Source organism: Sitophilus oryzae, unplaced genomic scaffold (assembly GCF_002938485.1).
Source record: "Sitophilus oryzae breed Bouriz unplaced genomic scaffold, Soryzae_2.0 scaffold_1059_pilon_pilon, whole genome shotgun sequence".
Taxonomy (NCBI): Eukaryota; Metazoa; Arthropoda; class Insecta; order Coleoptera; family Curculionidae; genus Sitophilus; species Sitophilus oryzae.
Genome location: NW_022145681.1, coordinates 5,223,768 through 5,243,086, shown reverse-complemented (window position 1 = coordinate 5,243,086; position 19,319 = coordinate 5,223,768). Strand labels below are relative to the sequence as shown.

Sequence of the window (19,319 nt, the reverse complement as noted above, 5' to 3'; positions counted from 1 at the left end):
TTCAAAAAAAAATGAATACGACTCTTTACACATTTCTTTTTCGAATATTTGAGCAGTGTATATTTATGTGTCAAATATTTTGACATATTAAGGTTATTGTGATTATTGAATAAAGAACTTTGCTTTTGACCACCTTTTGAAGTGGCAAGTGGCAAATAAATTTTTCAGAATGTCAGCATGACATGAGTAGAGAAATAAGAGACTGGTATCATAGAATATACCGCCCGAAATAATAAAAATATGTTTTAAATCGTATTCAATTTTATTGGAACCAGCTGTACTTTCGGTTTGCACCTAAACAAAATTCCCAAGTTTTTTATTCTAGAAGCTACAGATGCCCGACGCACTATTGCCGGACCCTATACATATATTAGATTGTATGGCCTATGATTGTACGTTAATAAAAGACCAAAAGGCTATATTTTCTAGACTTTATTTAATACATTTTAAAGTTTTATAGTAAACGTGTCAATATCAGTTTCTTCCCCATAATCGAGAGGAATATCAACAAGTCCATTTTCATCAGCTTTATCTAATATGTTACATATAAGAGGCGACTCGACGCCTAAAATATATTGACAATATCGTGGCTCTAATAAATACAAGGATACAGTAGCAGGATTGTGTGTTTTTTCTAAACATTTCAATTTGACTTCTGTTTGTCTTGGTTCGCCAGTTTTATCACATAAGCTACCCTAAAATATCCAAAAAATTGTGATAAGTATTATAGGCAATGACTAAAGAATACATGGACTAGTAACACCCGGGACCAAATTGTTACCATACCACCAAACAGTGCTGTGGCATGTATTTTTCTTAACTTAGCTGATTGAAGAGATATTTATATTTTTGATAAATATTTTGACTACGCCTATGATGTATGCGGTGGTATCATACTAATTAATTACGAAAAAAACGTATTAAAATGTTAACAAAAGGTACAAAACTAATACCGACATATAGCACATATTAAGTACATACAATATCAGAAAAATAATTATCAAATTCAATAAGAAAACTAAGAAAACGCTAAAAACGTGGAGTGGACTGTTTATTTACCTATGAAACGAAACTCATGGCTCTTTCTTATTGCTGCAGCTTTTACACTTGAAAGCTGAACAACTAATTACCATTTTAATAAAGTTTATACAAAGTTCACTACACACAAACTATTAAAAATCGCTAAAATTGTCGCTGATGACATGACTCATTCGTTACAACCAAAAAAATGGCGTCTAATATCACAAATTCTGCTGCAGCCCTTATATGGGCGTTACATGTCCTTGTATTTTTTGTTATTGATTATGCGCGTTTCTATTAATAAAACTGAAGAATCTGGGATGTTTTAAACTCTTGATTATTTCTATATTTTAAAATTCATTTCAGGACCCTTTTCAAAAATATTTGTATAGCGAATAATTACCTCTGAATAAAAATGAGTAAGCTGTTTCCTTTCTCCAACTGGTTTGGGTCTTTTATGTGGGTGACGTTCAATCCAATCTAAATGTTTCTGTTTATTAAACTTTCCCAAATTAATTGCAATCTTACTTCCATCTTTTTCGATATGAAATTGTTCTATGGATTTCCCATAGCAGAATTCAAATTTCCACCAGCCTGTGCCTAAAAGAACCTCTTGTTTCATGGTCTTATTTATTACATTTATAACAAATAGATGTAAACACATAATGTAATTAAAAAATTACATTTTAATTTGTAAAAACTACTTGAACGTTTTGAAAACAGATTTGTGTGTTTGCAAACTTTACACTTAATAGCTTAGTTCAGTTTTTTCCTATTACCGATGCTGAGCCGTCCTAGAACTTTACAGCGCACGCGCAGATAAAAAACTGCTGCGTATAATTCTTCTGCGCAAGCGTATGACAGTTCTAGGACAGTTCAGAATTGATTCTGAAAAAACCCAAAGTAGCCTACTAAATTCTTAACAGATGCTTTTACCATTTTTGGTAGATGACTGAAAGACTGTCCAAAAAGATATAATAAAATAAAGTTATACCACAAAGTTAGAATAGAAAATACAACTATGAACATAATGAGACAATTTAATAATAATATACAGGTCCCGCAACAGTGCGTTGGAAATCTGTAGCTCCTAGAATAAAAAAACTTTATAATTTTGTTCAAGTGCATACCTAAAATATGTACTAGGATATATTTCAGGAAAATATTTTAACTTCTGTAGGGTGGCTCAAAAAAGTGTGATTGGATCCGGATAATTTTTTTAAAATGGAACACCTTGTATATTATTGCATTTTTGGCTTCCTTTCGGATTACTTTACATAATCCTAAAATATGACTTTTGGATAGTTTCAGAGATATTAATAAATAAATAAAAAATATATATTTTTCCACTTTAAGAAAATTATTAAAAATACAAGAACTGTCCTGAAATCAAAACTATGTTAGGTATTTACTTTAGATAGTTTGTATTTACTTTGCTATAAATATGGTAATCGCAAATCATACAGGATGTTCAAAATTCTACGCCAAACTTTCTAAAATATAAAATAATTTTTCTTCGTTTTTTTAAATGGAACACCCTGTATATTATTTTTTCCATAGATGGAGAAATAAAAGATGAACATTTTTTGTATTTAGAGTATTTCAAAGTTTCTAACCGTTTCGCAGATATTCGCGGTTTTAATATCACTGAAACCATTAATAACAAATCTATATATATTTACTCATATCTTAGGATTATGTAAAGTGATCTGAAAGGAAGCCAAAATGCAATAATATATAGGGTGTTCTATTTAAAAAAATCATCCAGATCAACTCACACTTTTTTCAGCCACCCTGTAGAAGTTAAAATATTTTCCTGAAATACATGCTGGTACATATTTTAGATATGCACTTAAACAAAATTCTTAAGTTTTTTATTCTAGGAGCTACAGATGCTCGACACACTATTGCCGGACCCTGCATGTAATAATTACCTCCATATAAACAATGCTTTCCTTGTAAAAACAACCTAACTGGAGTAGTATCCACAACTCTCTCAGAAACAAATTGTGGAGCTGTCTTACTATTTAAAGAATCTACATCATCAGGCTTAAATTGTATTAGTTCAACCTACAATAATTCATAACTACGTTAACAATTAAGATCTTCAAAAATAAAGTAGGCCTTACTTTTATCCTCTCCAATTCCGAGTTGCGTCTTAATTTTGCACTATCCTTTTTCAGTTTCAATAAATTGTAAGGTTGGTTTAAAGCACCATTCAAAGGCAAACAATTTATTTTTAATTCCCCTGTTTCCTTTGGTTTATATTTAGGATGGGTGCACAGAAGTGGTGTCAAAATAATTATTTCATATACACACGTGGACGTTTCTTTTAGATGATAGACCTCATGTTTGCCATGTATATAACAAACATAAATTACTTTAGTCAAACGTGGTTTATTAAAGTTTAAATCGCACGCAGTACCATTGTCCATTAAGACCTAGAAGACATTCATATTGGTGTTTTATTTAGATCATATTGCAAATATATTACTTCATAATATGGCAAATTAACATTATCTATCTTTTTCGTTGGAATAATTTTATCTGGTAGTAAATCATCCCGATTAAGTTTGGATTTTCTTAGATTATTTACTAAATCAGCTTCATCCCATTTTCCTAATATATATTCTTGTAATTTAACTTTTTTACCCTCTCGTTCCTCATGATATTGGCGAATATATTTACCATGGCATACCTCATATGTCCAATAACTTTCTAAACGGTATGAGCATGTACCTATAACAAATAATCCATAAATAATTAGATTTAAAAAGATTTCTAATATATATTACCTTGTGAAAATAATGGAACAATAAGTTCTAATGGACTAGGCCCTGAATATGACTCCTCTTTTTTCTCTTCTTTTTCAATGATATTTGGTAAAATGCATTTATATTTTTCTTGCATTGATGATGTGACTGTTATAGTTTCAGCATTAACGTCTGAATCTAAATTTGCATAACTACCTGGCCAATTTATATCAAATAAGATTGTATCATCAAAACCTTTAATATCACTTTGGATCGAATATTTTACAAATAAAAAAAACAATAAATAGGTATATGTCTGAATCTGGACCAACATTTTTTATTTGCTGATTAAAAGATAAATATCCAGTTTTTTACCAATATCACCAATAAGAATGCCTATGATTCTCCTATGATCTAGGAAAACACCTAGAAAATCAGAACCATATCTACAAAAGGGATGCTAATTTTAACCAGCTACCATCTACCCAACATCTACCATATAATTTAGATAGTGTCCTTTCTGTAGTCTGATTGAAAAGCACCAAAAAACACTCAAATTATCAAGTATCGGTAATCCGTACCTGTGCTGGCTGTGAGTGTGCTCTTGTTTTTAACACGTTATTATTCTGTATTGGTTCCAGATATTTTGATTGATTGTGAATTATGAGACTTGTATCTACATTATCATCATAAAGATCCCTCAAGCTACGTTATTCAAGAATTATTTCACGATCACAGTTCACGATCAAGATTCAAGATTATTCCCATTCCTAATTCCTAGAAGGGAATATAAATATTATTTGATATTATTCCCTTTATTATTCCCAATTTCTCTATATGATTCCCAGTTAGCGTAATATGTATTTTTTATATATGATTAAGCATATGAAATTCATAGATATGGAACCTTAGCAAGGAACATACAAGGAACAGACAAGGAAAGAAAGCGAAACAGTGGATAACTATGGTGGATAATATCGAGATAATATGTGATACCTAATATATGAAATATGATCCAGACAAGTTAGCTATTATTTTGTATGTAAAATCCTTGTAAAATCATTATGTAAAATCCTTTGGTAAAATCAATTAAAATCATATTATTATTTTACTTTGATATTTTACATATAAAATATCACTATCAGCGATTTTCGTTTCACAGCCATCACTGACGCCGTTTTTTTTTCGACTGTACGGTAATTCTGCGTTGTCAAAGGCGTTGTAAGAATTTCGCGTTTTTTTTAAATCAATTCTGACCGTCCTACAACGCTGATCGAGTTATTTATTAGATACTTATTAGAATCTATCGTTTTTTAAACTTAGGGTTTTAACTCTTATTTATTTTCTATTCAAATTTAGATTACTTTTGACTTTTCAGTTAGGATGACTGTTTAGACCAAAGGTTTAGACTGAAAAATTTTTATACAGAAATTATAAGGTTCCAAATTCAGACATAATAAATCTTTCTATATAGCATGGATATAGCATCCAATATTTAAACTTAATTTAATAATAAAAAATTAAATATATTGTATTATATATACAGGGTGAGTTTAAATATCTCTAAAATAAGTGCACATATTTTCAGGGCTGGTAGATCTCGACAAAAAAATATTTTCTCTTTACCGTTTTTCAAATCCAAATTAAATAAAAATATTGTTTATTTTTGCTTTGTAATTTGATAAGTTGATATATTCTGAAATTACTCAATTTATTTGTGGCATCGGATGATTTTTAATCAAAACCCACTAATTTTCTAAACCGCTTACTTTGTTATCTTTATTTTACACTGTTTACCACGTACTTTTCTGTTGTAAATACTCCTTGATTAACCTGAGCGCAGCAATAATGTATTATTTAAATAAGAGTGTGAAAAATTTAATAAGAAAAGGATTATATATTAAATTTAATAGGTGTTTCAGTACAGTAAGTTGATTAAATTTATTTCTAATAAAGTTTGGTTAGAATTGATGATTTTTGATATAATTTCATTAGGAATTAAAAACGGAAATCAAAGGTCAAACAATAAATTACGTGAAAGTTGGAAATGGCTCCAAACCGATTCTGTGTTTTCCTGGGGCTCTCGGTACCATTTGGAGCGACTTTAAACCACAAATCGAGGAATTAGATAAGGATAAATTTACGGTCATAGCTTGGGATCCGCCGGGGTACGGTTCCAGTAGGCCGCCAAACAGATTATTTAATTCAAAGTTTTACGACAATGATGCTGATATGGCTTTTCATTTTATGAAGGTAAAAAATGTGAAGGCACTGCCGTCTCTAATAGGTCAGCCCCGGCGCGGACTTTTGTTTACTTCATCAGCTGTTCATCGTTAGATATTCATATTTTGTCGGTTGATTTTTGGTATTGTTTGTTACTGTAGTGCAAGTGATGGACACTCTGTTTCTCATAAAAAAACACGAAATATTACACGTTTTGTTACCTAAGTGCTTTAACCTAAAAGTGCCCATAAGTTTTTTATTTATCATGATTTTTGAGTGTGTTTTTCAAGACTCGGTAATGGTGTGGATCCGGTGGCTGACCTTGAAACGAGTTTTTGCTACATATAGTCACAGACACTACGCATGCGCACATCTTCGATGTTGCCAGATTGCTAGTTATTTTGAAATTATTTTCAGTAGAAAACAAATATGTGCTTTTCAGTGTTTTTTTGTCAATATATACCGTATGATCGAAATAACGGCGTCCCGTTGGCTGGGAAATGATGATTGAGGACATTTCCCGTATAAAATAACAGCTATCTTCATTTCATAGTCATCGCTGACGCTATTTTTTTTTTCAATCATAGTACGCGGTATAGTATTTATATTATTATTTTAATATTTCGCACAACACGTGAACGCTTATTATGTATTTTCATTGTCAATAAAATGAAATATAAATAAAACTCTAGATTCTTATAATTAATCTAATTGCTCTAGATTATTATGCTACATTTAAAAAGTGCTTTATTAGAAATTCAGGAAATTAAAAGGGATATGTCCAAGTTTTTTCTTTTTTTAAATTTTTAAATGCTGTAGCTCCATGTCATGTTCATAATAGATTTTTTTAACATTCCATCAAAACTACGGAGGCCTTAAAAGGCTTTTTAGCCTCCGTAATTAAAATAATAGAATCAGCTTCAGCAACATTAACAGTTTTACCTTGTTTAATTCTGCTTATACATATATTGCATTAATTTTTCTGCTACCTTAAGATTTTTCTATTCTTACAACTAATTTATGTGATTTTCTTAGCATATATGATTTATAAACTATATTTTTCCTAATGGAAGGATGGAATAGGATATGCAAAATTAAGATATTTTAACATTTATTTTCCAGACAAAGCATAATATAGTATTAAGATTAAGACATAACAAATATTATAAGAAAGATCTTAATATTAATCACAAACTAAGTCTTAATTTGGTCTTGTATAAACCCAGGTATAAAACTAATATCAGATCAAAATTCAACGTTCACCATATTGTCAAGATTTCGCATTATAGGAAACAAGAAATTACAGTAAATTAAGAAAAGAACATCAAAGTACACGATATTAAATACTGTAATGTATTCTACGACACAAACCATCTCCCTTCTAAAGAGAAAAAGATAAAACATAAAGCTTATTTTAGTCTTATCAACACACTCTTCAATAAAATATATGTCTAAAATTGCTATTAATCCACTAACTTGATATTTTTAAGAAATTATGATACAAACATTATAATCAAAGTATATTATATTAGTAACATTATAGGTAAAATGTTACCTCTATCTCCCATTGACGTGTATTGTTCTATAAGACTCGTCATGGTAGCACTTCAAATTAAAACTATTGTTGCCTGTAAATAACTAGAAATTAAATAACTTGAAAGAAATAAAATAATTCTAATAAGTTTAAAACCATTAAGAAAAAATCCGTAAATGATAATTTTTAATTCTAAATTCTAATGTAAATATATAAATAAATGTTATTATTATTACAATTTTATATATTCATAATACTTTCATTTCACAATCTTCATTATCCTTCTTACCTTAATTTTTGATATCGAGATAAATTTGAAATTATAAAATTAATTATAGATTTTGTAAACATTTGTTTTTAACTAAAAATAACTCGAAAATAAACTGCAATTTGGCAACATCCACGATGTGCGCTTGCGTAGTATCGATGATCAAATGCAGCAAATATGGGCTTCAAGGTCAGCCACCGGATCCACACCTTTACCCAAGACTATGGCCCAAGACTCTAACAATTCATCAATAAAGCTTAAGTGGAGTGTGTTTATTGTGCTATACCTCATCTTTGTTGTATTCCTGGTTGCAAGGATAATTATACTAGGCAGCCTAAAGTGTCCGGAAGAGCAAGAATAGTGGGTACGAGTTATAAATCAAGACAATTATATTGAAAATATCTTTAATAAATTTAAAAATAATATTTTCCCAGGCTGCTGTATATTATGTATATTTCATGTAAACTACAAACCAAAAACCTGAGGAATAGTTACATTTTCCATGTATTCTGCAACATATTTATTAATCCGTAGTATATAAGTAGCGTGACGTCATACATCTCGCTCGTGGCTGTTCTAGTAGAGACGGCATTGGTGAAGGATAAAAAATGGTGTACAGAAGTGTACAGTATGGTCCAAAAACTTTATTCGAGTAGGCTGTGAACTGGGTGAAAGGTTGCTTTTTCCCAAAGTTTTGCGGCTTCTAAAGATTCTTACATTCACTCTGAACCAAATGCACCGAATATTTAAATATAGCAAAAAAATTTACTTGCCTGCTTTTTTCCCTTGACCCTTCATATACAGAGTTTAGTCTTAAATATGTGAAAATATTATCAGGGCTGGTAGATCTCGATAAGAGAAACAGATTTTCTCTTTATCGTTTTTCAAATAAGTCCATTGAAAGTTTCCATAAAAATGATTTTTGCTAAAATTTTGAGAACCACTGGACCTTTTCTGGGTTTTCTTTCTTGTAAATTTAATATACTACCTATGTTGCCATATTATCAGGAAATAGTTTTTTTTTAAAACCAAAGAAATTTCAAATTTTCAAAATTTTTTTTTCGACGAGCCTTAGCCTGTTTTAACGCTCGCGACCAATCCTCGGACCAATCAGTGTGCGTTGCGTTAGCCCATTTAATTTGCATTGAAGGCATCAGGGTGCAGCCACACTATCCTAAAAACGGCGTATCGGCGTAACGACCTTGAATCGATTTCCAGTAATTCTATTGGCTGAAATTTTTGACAGATGAATTTGACAGATAAAATTTCTGACATATGAATGTTTCAGCCAATAGAATTACTGGAAATCTATTCAAGGTCATTACGCCGATACGCCGTTTTTAGGATAGTGTGGCTGCACCCTCACATGAAAACAAATTTATACAGGGTGTCAAACATTTTTTTCTCTTTACCGTTTTTCAAATAAGTCCAAAATAACCGAGTTATTTTACTTTGAAAATTAAAAAAATATTTTTTTTTGCTTAAATTTTGAGAACCACTGGAATTTTTCTGGATTTTCTTTCATGTAAATTTAATCTACTACCTATGTTGCCATATTATCAAGAAATTATGTTTTTATCTTAAAACTAAAAAAAAATCCAAATTATCAAAATTTTTTTTTCGCAAATTATACCTCATAGGCGTGTTTCTGAGGCCGAAATATACTACCAGTTAAAATACCTGCACTTATTTCTAGGACACCCTGTATAGTCGTTTAGTTAAAAACATGTTAAAAACGTCGTTTTTTACTATAACTGTTTTGCTCTCTTTGTGTTCGTCCAAGCCAAAACAGTTGCTCTTTCTGTGTGCGACTAGCCTAATACCACAATGACAAAAAAATAAGATTAAAAAAGTTTATTTGGGGTATTGTAAAGGTGCGTTACTTTTTTGAAGGCGTTCATTATTAGAAAATATAGCTAAATCTACAGGGTCCGGCAATAGTGCGTCGGGCATCTGTAACTACTAGAATAAAAAACTTGAGAACTTTGTTTACGTGAAAACCTAAAGTATGCACGAGGGTGTATTTCGGGAAAATACTTTAACTTCTATAGGGTGGCTCAAAAAAGTGTGAGTGGATCGGGATGATTTTTTTTTTAAATGGATATTATTGCATTTTTGGCTTCTTCTCATATCGCTATACACAATTCTTAGATATGAGTGAATATATTTCGATAGTTTCACAGATATTAATAAATAAAAAAAATATATATATTCAGCCTTTCTTAAAAAATTATTAAAAATACAAGAACTGTCCTGAAACCAAAACTATATCAGGTATTTACTTTAGATGGTCCTATACTTACTCTTCTATAAAGATCGTGGTCTTAAATCATATAGAGTGTTTAGAATTCTACGCCAAACTTTCTAAAAATCTAATTTTTCTAAAAATAATTTTTCTTTCTTTTTTTAAATGGAACATCTAGAAGTTAAAATATTTTCCTGAAATACATCCTCGTACATACTTTAGGTTTGATTCAATTTCAACAAAATTCTCAAGTTTTTTTTATTCTAGGAGCTACAGATGCCCGACGCCCTATTGCCAGACGCTGTATAATAAGAAATAAGCTATAATATTAGCTAAATCAAGAGTTACATATTATTTTCAGAATGTACAGTGTGTCCCATTTTGGTTGAAATCATACGGTATCTCCGTTATTTGTGAAGATAGAAGGGTGCCAGGTTTGCACAAACCTGTGCCACTTTTTTGTCAAACAAAAGATGCCGCAAACAGAATTTTCATAGATCTCTTCGTTTCTGAGCTACAGGATCTTTTTGAAAATTTTGCAAATTGGGACACCCTCTGTATCTCTGTTACTATTAAAGCTATTGAGACGGTGAAAAATGTTTATTGTAGAACTTTCTACGTAGAATACAGTTGCGTAGCCTGTTATTCTACGTAAGAATATTTTTAAAGATATGAATTAAAGTTTTGTTTTCTTAAACGGAACACCCTGTATATTTATGAATTATATGATCTGGCTTGCCATTAGCTTCTCAAAAATATATATCACTATATTTATTTTCAATATTTACTGCAATATTTAAAAAAAATATATTAAAAGATCATATTTATTAGTAGGCCATGATTAATAATAATAATAATAAGAAGAAAATTTATTGTAATTTGTGTACATAGATTAGATACAAACAACAGAATTATAAAACACAATAAACCAAAATATAAAGAAAAGAAAAATATACAAATTACAAAAAGACTGGAAATACAGCATAACTGATAAAGTTCCAGCCTTGTTTAGCCCTTTTAATAAAAGAAACTAAAGAATTATTAAAAGTATACTGCTATCTGTCTCTTGTTTTATTTTGAGAGCCACTAATAAATTCTTTATATATTAGGGAAACTTAATTTGTAAATCTTGGAAACTATCGTATCGGAACTTTTAAATATTCCTGTAGCTAATTCACGTGAAATGTACTTTCAGCAAGATGGAACTCCCATCCCCTTTGTTAAATTATTATTTCTCAAATCAATAAATAATTGGAACAAATAGACCCATATGATGGCCTCCCTGAGTCCTGGATTTGTTCTTTCTCGATTTATGATTTTGGGGATTTTTGAAATATGAAATATATCGTGGCAACTAATGTCGAACACCTGGAAAATTATTTAATAATGCTAGCTTTTAGATATTTGCAAACCCATCCCGTTATAATAAATTCCGTTAAAAAAAAAAGAAAAATATATTCAGAGATTGAGTGGTGTAACAGTTCAAAAGTAAAATATATCAATTCCAAACAAAATTTTAATAAGTGTATGACTATTTTAGTAAATACCATTTTGATTTTTTGTTATTTATCACGGTCTACTAATAAGAAAATGATATACTTATTTTAAATATTGCCCTAAATAGTGAAAATAAATATAAAGTGATTAAGTTGTTCGCAGAAAAATAGATTACGCCGCTGTATTCTACGTAAAAATTCTACAAGAATCAGTTTTCACCTTCTCGATAACATCCATAATAATGGAGATACGGGGCCTGTCCCAAATTGCAAAATTTCCAAAAAGGCCCTATAGCTCAGAAACGAAGAGAGCTATGAAAATTTTGTTGACAGCATCTTCCGTTTGACAAAAAAGTAGGACAGGTTTGTGCAAACCGCATCCACCTATCTTTACTAATAACCGATCGAGATACCGTATGATTTCAATCAAAATGGGACACCCTGTACATAATATATAATATATGTGTACTATTGTATCTCATATAAATAACAAATAAAAATTGAAAATGTTCCTAATACCTACAGATTTCTTCATAATTTTAGATATCTAAGATAGAACTTTTTTGTAGAATTTAGGCATCTCCAAATTTTCTTTATTAGGTTGGAGTGACGGTGGCATATCTAGCTTAATATTGGCTGCAAAATATCCTGATAATGTTGATAAGCTAGTTGTATGGGGTGCCAACGCGTACGTTATTGCTGAAGACATTGAGGCTTTTGAAAGTAAGTTTAGTTTAGTAACTATTATTGATAGATAAACCTGGAATAACGAACTTTAACTAGTTTACTGGTATACTATAAGCATGTAGATTACAGATGCCATTAATTATGAAATCAAATATAGATCGAGTACTAACGAAATTATATTTGAGACACTAATTCTTATATCTTGATATAAAGGTCATTTTCTCCCTCTATAGTCTTGGTGCATTCTCCGCCGGTGCTGCCACCATCGGAGAATATCGTAAAAAACTAGTATATGTACAGGATGCTACAAATTCGAGGTACAAGCATTGGTATCTCGCAAACCGTAATAGATACGAAGATGTATATATATATATAAGTAACGACAGGAAAAAATAAAATTGATTTTCAAAAAAATCCGTTTTTTCCAAAAAACTCAGCAATCCTTGAAATTTTTAAAACTTTTTTGATGGCATCTTGATGAACATCCCAAGACGCAACTTTGTCCCAATTTAACCATTTTCGTATCTATTACGGTTTCCGAGATACCAATGCTCGTACCTCGAATTTGTAGCACCCTGTATATTAAAATCTCTTATATAATTTTATTATATTTCTCTACTGTAGTCTTAATCACATCGTGTGATTTTTTATTTCTTTTTATCCTTTATTGCAGAGATACTTTTTGAGATTGCTTATTTTCATAATTTAATATTTTTAGAAATTCGCGATATAAAGAAATGGTCCGAAAAAATGAAAAATCCTTTGATAAAGCTCTATACTGAAGATGGACTGCAAAAATTGTGGAATGATTGGTGTGACGCCATGCAAGATATCTACAAAAATGGGGGAGATATATGTAAAAGTCGCTTAAAAGACGTCAAAGCACCTACTTTGATACTTCATGGAAATAAAGATCCTGTTGTGCTTACAGAACATCCTCAATTCCTATTAAATCATATTAAAGACGCAAAGTAAGTATGTACTATTAATACACTTATAAAAAAATTAAAATAATTTTTTTTATATAGGCTACATACATATCCTGAGGGAAAACACAATATTCATCTAAAATATGCTGAAGATTTTAACAAAATTGTATCAGAATTTATTTTATCTTAGTATGTAAGAGTGGAATTACAACATATATTTTATATTTTCCTTTTATTAGATATAAAAGCAATATTACTTTGGTACATCATATTGACATAATATATTAACTGAATATTTTAAAACAAACAAGAAATCCTGCCTTTTACTTTAACTGCCACAGTTGGTAAATTGTTTCAACCATTTAATATTTGTGTAAGTTCCCCACTGCCAAGCAGTTCCTTTATAATATCTAAGCCTCCAATTAAATCTCCATTTACATATAATTGGGGATATGTAGGCCAATCTGAATAAGTCTTAAGGCCTTGTCGAACTTCTTCGTCTTGTAATATATCAAATGTTTCATAGGATACACTAAAATTCATACAAAATTGTTAAATAAGTCTAAAGTCTAGATAAGTAAAATTTACAAATATTACCCAGTATTATTAAGAATTTCAATAATTTGCCTACTAAATCCACATCTAGGTGTAACCCTATCACCCTTCATAAACAGCATTACTTTAGATTTATTAATTAAAGATTTTAATCTATTTTCTAAACTATCTTGCTTCGTCTCATTATCTCCAATATGAGTTTTCAGAGTTTCAATTAATTTTGACACGTCCGCTCCATCTACTCTATCAACTTTTTTATTTGATTGAAATAATAACACAGTAGGAACAGAATCAACATTATATTTTAAAGATACTTCGCTAAGTTCTTCAGCTAGGCAGGAATAAAACTTTACATTAATAAACTCGGACTTTTTTGCTAAAGTATCAAGTACATCATTTACTTGTAAACATTGTTCTGCCCAATCTGCTTGAAAATGAATTACACTGAGATTAGACTGCCTACAAAGTAACGTATTTGTAATATTAAACCCTTTTCTATTGATGTGCTTGTTACGTACTTTATGATATCTGAAAAAGCATCTTGATCTTTTATTAAAGTTGGCATATTTTCGCTTCTTGGCTAGATTATTATGCAATTATAGTAATATAACTAATGATATGATTATAGTTATAAAGAAAACTAAATTATTGATAAAAATCTTAAAAATCACACTGCAACCGTAACCAATAATTTTTTGATTTTTGATAAATGTCAAATGAAATGTCAGAGTTCAGTCCTCCTAGGTCAAATACGTTTTCCTAGGTCCTCCTCATCAGTCAGGGTTGGGACCAGGGTTCGGAAGTAGTTAATTAAGACGTAATTTACCTGATTAACTACGTGTAGTTTCTCTTCAGAAACTACTTCTTTTCCCGTTCATTAACTACATGAAAACTACGTTAATAAACTATGTATTGATATTATGAATAATTTTCCTTTGTATGAGGTGTAATAGAGGTAATATGATGTAAATATTATATTTAAAGCCATATTTCTTCTGGTTTCTTAAATACATTATGTGTTTTTAAAGCTTCAACTTATTAGAACCTCACCTCAAACCTTTGATATTTGAAAGTTACATACATAGGTTACATAAACTACATCCTCTACATAAACTACATCTAATGTAGTTTATGTAGTTTTTAAAAGTAACATGTAGTTTTCCGAACCCCTTGGTTGGGACTGTGGGTTGGAAACTTTAGCTGGTAGGAAAAAAAAGGAATATCTACTCTAAACCCAAGCTCTAGACCAATCTAGACTCTGGACTTTGCTCTAGATTCATCTCTACCTTATCTCTACACTCCATATAATCTACTCATTCTTGACAAGCTAAAAACTGTCGTCGCCGAATTTTTTGTTTTTTATTTAATCTAAAAAAAAATAAAAGTATTTTTTTCTGATGTCGTGGCGGATGCGCCAGGCTTCAACTAGTTTCAAAAATTAATTAAAAAGACGGAGAAAAGGTTGAACGCAGTTGAATAAAGTAAATAAGATCTACCTATGAGATCTACTGTTTGTTAAAAGGAAAGGTTGTAAAACTTTGCTACTATGAAATAAAAGGAGTAAAAACTAGGTCCAACAGTGCAGATAAATGTTAAACTTCCAAAAATAATATTTTTCGTTTACAAAGGGAAAGTATTTATTTTCGTATTAAATTTAACTTTTCAAAGATAACATACCAGTGTATTTAATTTTTATATTAAAAAAGACAGTTTATCTCTTAGATCATATGTATATAACTCTGTATAAACTGGGATTTTATAATCAGTTTATAGATATAAAATCCCAGATCTATGACCTTTTATATTGAAAGCATATTAAATAAATATACGGTATACCAAATATATAAATTGAAAACTATTAACCCTTAAACAATTTAAATTTCTTAAAATATTTTTGAATTTCTTCCTTTTGATATGGTTTAACCGCTAAACAAGTAGGTATGTTCTCAGGCTGTTCAATCCATAATTTATGTTTAATTGCATTTTCTTCAAGTTTGGTCTTCAAATGAATAAGGCTCTGTTCATCTGGCGCTTCTAATACTACTTTATGCATGTTATCCAAGTCTTTAAAATAGAGTTGTGTGTCTTCATCGTTATAATACAAATGTGTAACAGCAGCAACTGCATGGCATGCTTGTGTAATTAAAGCTCCCACCGGCCATTTTAAATCTTTAAGAATATCACCACGTATTACTACATATTGAACAAGAAATGCCATATTAAAGTAGTTTTGATACTAGTTATAATGTACAAAAAATACGGCACAAAGTAAACAAAAATAATAAAATTTGTAGGTTATGTTATTTTATTATTTGTCCATAGAACAAAACATGTATATTTTATTTGAATCATATATAAAATATATGTAATGATTAAATACTTCCTAGTTACTACATAAACGCAAAAAATCCATCCCTGGATTTGAATTTTAAATCCATAGATTACAAATGTGAGTTACATACATACATGTTCATCTGTGGTTGTAGGGTATTTTTTCTTTACTCTATGGATTTTTTGTATTTTTAAAAGGAATGTCAAATGTCAGATTTAAATAACCTTAAAATCTAAGAGTGAAAGGGAAATCTTTCAATTATTCTCATTTTGGGCACTTAAATTAACATTACTTTCTACTATATCTGATTAAGAATAATTTTTTTGCTTGTGTCCGTTGAACCAACAATATTTTTGGTAAGTACCCCTTTAACATATGGTTGCTTCGATTTAGATGTAGGTAAACTATTATTTTTTGTTATTTGTGTTGAAATTAAATTGCCATAAAACATAGTTGTATGCGATGTACCATGTTAAATTAATACGGTTTTACATAGTTAATATAGCTAAATTGGTATCAATCATTGCACCATCTTCATGTATTATGTAATTTAAAGAACCATGGAATAATGTTTTATTATTAAATATGTAATGGATTATTTTGTTGTAATATGTTTATTAGTCTTGAAGTCGTTTTCATATGCCTCATTTATGTTAATTTTAGTACAAATAACTCTTATAAGGATGTAAACAAAAGTAAATTTGAAACAAAATCTACCTGTTCGTATGGGTTGATACAAACACGATTTTCTGAAATGTTCTTAAATTATTAGTGGTATCCGTGTTATTTCCTCAGCAGAATTAGGAAAGACGAAAGGCTATTAATCTAGATTATTTCCTGAAATCCTATTCTTATGAAATGAAAGTCTTATCAATATAGTGTTAGTTGGTATTTAGAAAGTAGAATTAAAACTTATCAGGTGAGTTGTCCTGACGTTCATTTTCCATAACGAGAAACATAACATATCATGTATGTTAATGTTGAAAATATGTAACTGAAAAGTATGATTAGTTAGTACTTAAATAAAAATATCTTATAATCTCTTATAGGCAGATTAAAGGGTATATTCAGTCTACTTTTATTAAAGGTCTGAAGGGTTGTCTTGAAAGGATAAGTAAAACACACTTTTGTTTATTTTTAAACACAATTAGGGTTAATAAAAAAATTAATTCTTTAAAAACAAACCCTAAATGAATATTTCAACAAACTGAACTATATTTATCTGATACAGTATACAGTGATCAGAAAATTCCATTTTTTATCCTAAATAGATATGGACTTTATAGAATTTTCTTCGTTTTTCAGTTTCTTCTTTAACTTCGTTATGTGTTCAAATTCAATAGCAAAACAAAAATTAAAATAAAATATCAAAATAAAATTCAGTATAAATGGACAATAACATTGTAAATAAAATAGATAATCCATTGAACTAAATGTTGAGAATGAAGATCTGGTAATAAAAGGCATATAAATAAAGATATAGACTGGTTAAACAGGCGAGTAAATGGTAAAAAATGATAGAAACTAACAAAACAACCATACAATATACTGTTCAAAGATTTGAAGTTATTTTATTTCTAATATTAAAACTATTAAATTAATAATAAATAAAGCTTGTTGAATATCATTGTATTTAATCTGCAAATAGAAATTGCAAAAAATATTTATTAGATAATAATAACAAACTAATAATTATTTTTCAATACGTTTATGAAAAAATATTATAATTTAAGGTGCTTTATTAATTGGTAATCATTGGATGATCTACCGTTGTAAATTGGATTTTGTAATTTTAAACATCCTTTTTATTGTGAATACATAAAAACCATAATATTTATTTACATATTTTACAGTATTTTCATGTTTCTCTTATGAAATTTGAGGTAAATATTAGTCATAAATTAAATAAATATACTTACAGACTGTTTAGATAAACTAGTGGACAATATTTGATTTATTCTTATTTGGTTAAGAATATAGGGAGAGAAGGGAATATACAGGGTGGTCAGAACTGTATTCCGGAAACGTCAGCAGCATATTCTGCAGATAAAAATAAGTAAAAAACTTCGTATAAATGTAGTCCTAAAATTTTTAGGATATACACAGTTTAGTTTCGGAGATACAGGGTGTAGAGGTTTCATTTTTATTTCATACATTGTTTCACTTTTTTTTAAGTAACGTCAATATTTGGATGAAAATTGGTTTCTGGAAAAAATTGGTTTTTGATATGAGAAATTTGATTTTGATGTCAATATGACTCCTATTTGTTGGGGGCGCCACTTACATGTGTTAACTATTTTGAAGAGCAATAATTTTTCGTCTGTACCTGTATAAAACTACTGAGTAAAACAGTATACATTTGCGACGTTTTTTACGCAAAAAAGGTATCTTGGTGAAAATCGCTACGAATGATGGTTCTCGAGATAAATTTTTCTTCGAAAAAATGGTGATAAAACAGTTTTTGATGAACTTTTTCCACAAAAACATATTAAATTTATGATTTCGGTCTAATAACTATTTAGTCAACATGTTTAATTTAGGTCAATGATGACAGGTATTGATAATTTCGGTTCTAAATATCTTGAGAACCAATACTCGTAGCGATTTTTACCAATAGACCTTTTTTACGTTAAAAACTTCGTAAATTTATATTTTTTTACTCAGTAGTTTTATACAGGTACGGACCAAAAGTTATTACTCTTCAAACAAGGTGGCGCCCTCTACAAGTAGGAGCCATATTGACATCAAAATCAAAATTCTCCTGTCAAAAAACTCCCAGACACCAATTTTCATTCAAATATTGACGTTACTTCAGAAATTATTTGGAAAAAATCGAAATAAATATGAAACTTCTACATCCTGTATCTCAGAAACATACAAATAAAGCATTTTAGGATATACATTTATACGAACTTTTTTACTTATTTTTATCTGCAGAATATGCTGCCGAAGTTTCCGGAATATAGTTCGGACCACCCTGTATATGGAGTATTGCTGCAAAGTCCCTGTACGTGGCCTTTAAAGCGTAATTTACACGGGATAGAAAATTGAGATAGAACTTGCTAGAGTAACTTGCGATAGTGTTTACATTTAGGCAAATTTTAAAGAAATTTCTTGCAACAAGTACTTTCTAGGCATATGTTTTGAGCAAGAAATTGCATGCACGTATACGTGGTATGGTGTATATTGCACAAGTATATTGTTTAGTAGAAAAATGTCGCGCCGTAAAAAGAGAGCTGCAGCCACTGCTCTTCTTGTTGCAATTTTCCGCAAACAG

General features: G+C 29.7%; 5 protein-coding genes across 8 annotated transcripts in view; 2 read left to right on the top strand and 3 right to left on the bottom strand.

The window, feature by feature from the left end:
* Positions 1 to 416: 416 nt before the first annotated feature.
* LOC115876970 (endoplasmic reticulum lectin 1) lies at positions 417 to 4,605 on the bottom strand. The gene is made up of 6 exons (XM_030893021.1): positions 3,816 to 4,605; positions 3,515 to 3,759; positions 3,150 to 3,461; positions 2,955 to 3,090; positions 1,424 to 1,620; positions 417 to 695 (listed from the first exon to the last, which is right to left on the bottom strand). Exons 1-6 carry the CDS (start codon positions 4,105 to 4,107, stop codon positions 447 to 449), a joined length of 1,431 nt encoding a protein of 476 aa, XP_030748881.1. The 5' UTR covers positions 4,108 to 4,605; the 3' UTR covers positions 417 to 446.
* An 887-nt stretch (positions 4,606 to 5,492) lies between these two features.
* LOC115876977 (valacyclovir hydrolase) lies at positions 5,493 to 13,458 on the top strand. The gene is made up of 5 exons (XM_030893036.1): positions 5,493 to 5,699; positions 5,769 to 6,026; positions 12,109 to 12,262; positions 12,945 to 13,197; positions 13,255 to 13,458. Exons 1-5 carry the CDS (start codon positions 5,622 to 5,624, stop codon positions 13,343 to 13,345), a joined length of 834 nt encoding a protein of 277 aa, XP_030748896.1. The 5' UTR covers positions 5,493 to 5,621; the 3' UTR covers positions 13,346 to 13,458.
* LOC115876986 (glutaredoxin 3) lies at positions 13,371 to 14,447 on the bottom strand. Its single transcript, XM_030893045.1, has 3 exons — positions 14,229 to 14,447; positions 13,753 to 14,169; positions 13,371 to 13,687 (listed from the first exon to the last, which is right to left on the bottom strand). The coding sequence occupies exons 1-3, from the start codon at positions 14,273 to 14,275 to the stop codon at positions 13,510 to 13,512; spliced, it is 642 nt and encodes a 213-aa protein (XP_030748905.1). The 5' UTR covers positions 14,276 to 14,447; the 3' UTR covers positions 13,371 to 13,509.
* Positions 14,448 to 15,568: 1,121 nt separating this feature from the next.
* Positions 15,569 to 15,928, bottom strand: LOC115876383 (putative peptidyl-tRNA hydrolase PTRHD1). The gene has a single exon (XM_030892138.1). The coding sequence runs from the start codon at positions 15,926 to 15,928 to the stop codon at positions 15,569 to 15,571; it is 360 nt and encodes a 119-aa protein (XP_030747998.1).
* A 312-nt stretch (positions 15,929 to 16,240) lies between these two features.
* The window catches only part of LOC115876928 (high affinity copper uptake protein 1-like), a 42,474-nt gene continuing 39,395 nt past the window's right edge, over positions 16,241 to 19,319 (top strand). For 2 of the 4 annotated variants that reach the window (XM_030892998.1, XM_030892980.1), the window contains exon 1: positions 16,241 to 16,398. The gene's annotated coding sequence lies outside the window, so the exon portion shown is untranslated. Of the gene's footprint in view, positions 16,399 to 16,713; positions 16,962 to 19,319 lie in introns of those variants that run through there. The other 2 variants (XM_030893006.1, XM_030892991.1) reach the window with 2 other exon arrangements.